General features: G+C 49.8%; 1 protein-coding gene across 1 annotated transcript; it reads left to right on the top strand.

The window, feature by feature from the left end:
* The first annotated feature begins 246 nt into the window (after window positions 1-246).
* LOC104526034 (olfactory receptor 14A16) lies at window positions 247-1,173 on the top strand. The gene has a single exon (XM_010169372.2). The coding sequence runs from the start codon at window positions 247-249 to the stop codon at window positions 1,171-1,173; it is 927 nt and encodes a 308-aa protein (XP_010167674.2).
* Window positions 1,174-1,610: the final 437 nt, after the last annotated feature.

A 1,610-nucleotide genomic window follows, 5' to 3' on the forward strand; every position in this document is an offset into this window, starting at 1 on the left:
GAAAGGTGGGTTACATCTGACATCCCTTGTGAGCTGTCACAAATCAGCTCCAGGTACCCGCTGCAGCAGAGCAAAGCTGACTCCTCAGCTCCTCACAGCACACTCAGCCAGCACAAACCACAGACAAGAAATGCATTTCCACTGGGGGGGATTTCTGTCAACAAGGGAGTGGCTTTGCTCACGTCTGTCCTAAGTTTTCTCTCTCCTTTGTTTTATGAAGAGGGTCCTCATGCCACAGAACAGAAGATGTTCAACAGTAGCTCCATCACCCAGTTCCTCCTCCTGGTATTTGCAGACACACGGGACCTGCAGCTCTCGCACTTCTGGCTCTTCCTGGGTATCTACCTGGCTGCCCTCCTGGGCAACGTCCTCATCATCACCACCATAGCCTGTGACCACCATCTCCATACCCCCATGTACTTCTTCCTCCTCAACCTCTCCCTCCTTGACTTGGGCTCCATCTCTATCACTCTCCCCAAAGCCATGGCCAATTCCCTTTGGGACAACAGAGCCATCTCCTACTTGGGATGTGCTGCACAGCTCTTTCTGTTTGTATTTTTCTTTTCAGCAGAGTATTGTCTTCTCACTGTCATGGCCTATGACCGCTACGTGGCCATCCTCAAACCCCTGCACTACGAGACCCTCCTGGGCAGCAGAGCTTGTGTCCACATGGCAGCAGCTGCCTGGGGCTCTGGGTTTCTCAATGCTGTCCTGCACACGGCCAATACATTGTCACTACCCCTCTGCCAGGGCAATGTCCTGGGCCAGTTCTTCTGTGAAATCCCCCAGATCCTCAAGCTCTCCTGCTCACACTCCTACCTCAGGGAAGTTGGGCTTATTGTGGTAACTGCCTGCTTACTATTTGGTTGTTTTGTTTTCATTGTGGTGTCCTATGTGCAGATCTTCAGGGCTGTGCTGAGGATCCCCTCTGAGCAGGGGCGCCACAAAGCCTTTTCCACGTGTGTCCCTCACCTGGCCGTGGTCTCCCTCTTCCTCAGCACTGTCTTCTTTGCCTACCTGAAGCCCCCCTCCATCTCCTTGCCATCCTTGGACCTGGTGGTGTCAGTTCTGTACTCGGTGATGCCTCCAGCAGTGAACCCCCTCATCTACAGCATGAAGAACCAGGAACTCAAGGGCACCCTGAGAAAAATGAATGTTTTTCAGAATCAATAAACAGTCTGTTTTCTTCTGCACAGCATTCATAATGTAACTCATTATGGGCCCAGCCTGCCTTTTCAGATTTTTGTTGGTGTTGGTCATGGTGTGAGATTTCTTGTTTTTCTTCTGATAATCTTGTTCACAATAAAATTTTATAATTATATCCACTTTTAATTCATTGTCTAGCTGTACAGTTTGACCCAGAGTCTGTGTAAAAGAAGTGCGGTGCTCTCTGTCTATTTAAACACAATAAAGGACCCTGCATCAATATTTTTGTCTTAGATCCTTCCTCTGAGACCTTCATAAAGGTTCATGGCTGTATCTGTGTGCAGAGGCGGAATGGAAAATACTCCCAGCACAGCAGCACTGCCAGGGAGCACTAGTGCTTGGCCTTTCCAGAGCTGCTCACTTTCCACTTCCACACTCTCCTTCTCAGCCCCTCTGTTGGTGGA

This window comes from Antrostomus carolinensis, unplaced genomic scaffold (assembly GCF_000700745.2).
Source record: "Antrostomus carolinensis isolate BGI_N321 unplaced genomic scaffold, ASM70074v2 scaffold10156, whole genome shotgun sequence".
NCBI lineage: Eukaryota > Metazoa > Chordata > Aves > Caprimulgiformes > Caprimulgidae > Antrostomus > Antrostomus carolinensis.

Bases quoted from the DNA above. Each gene is read 5' to 3' on its own strand.
- LOC104526034 (XM_010169372.2), top strand. From the start codon at position 247: ATGTTCAACAGTAGCTCCATCACCCAGTTCCTCCTCCTGGTATTTGCA.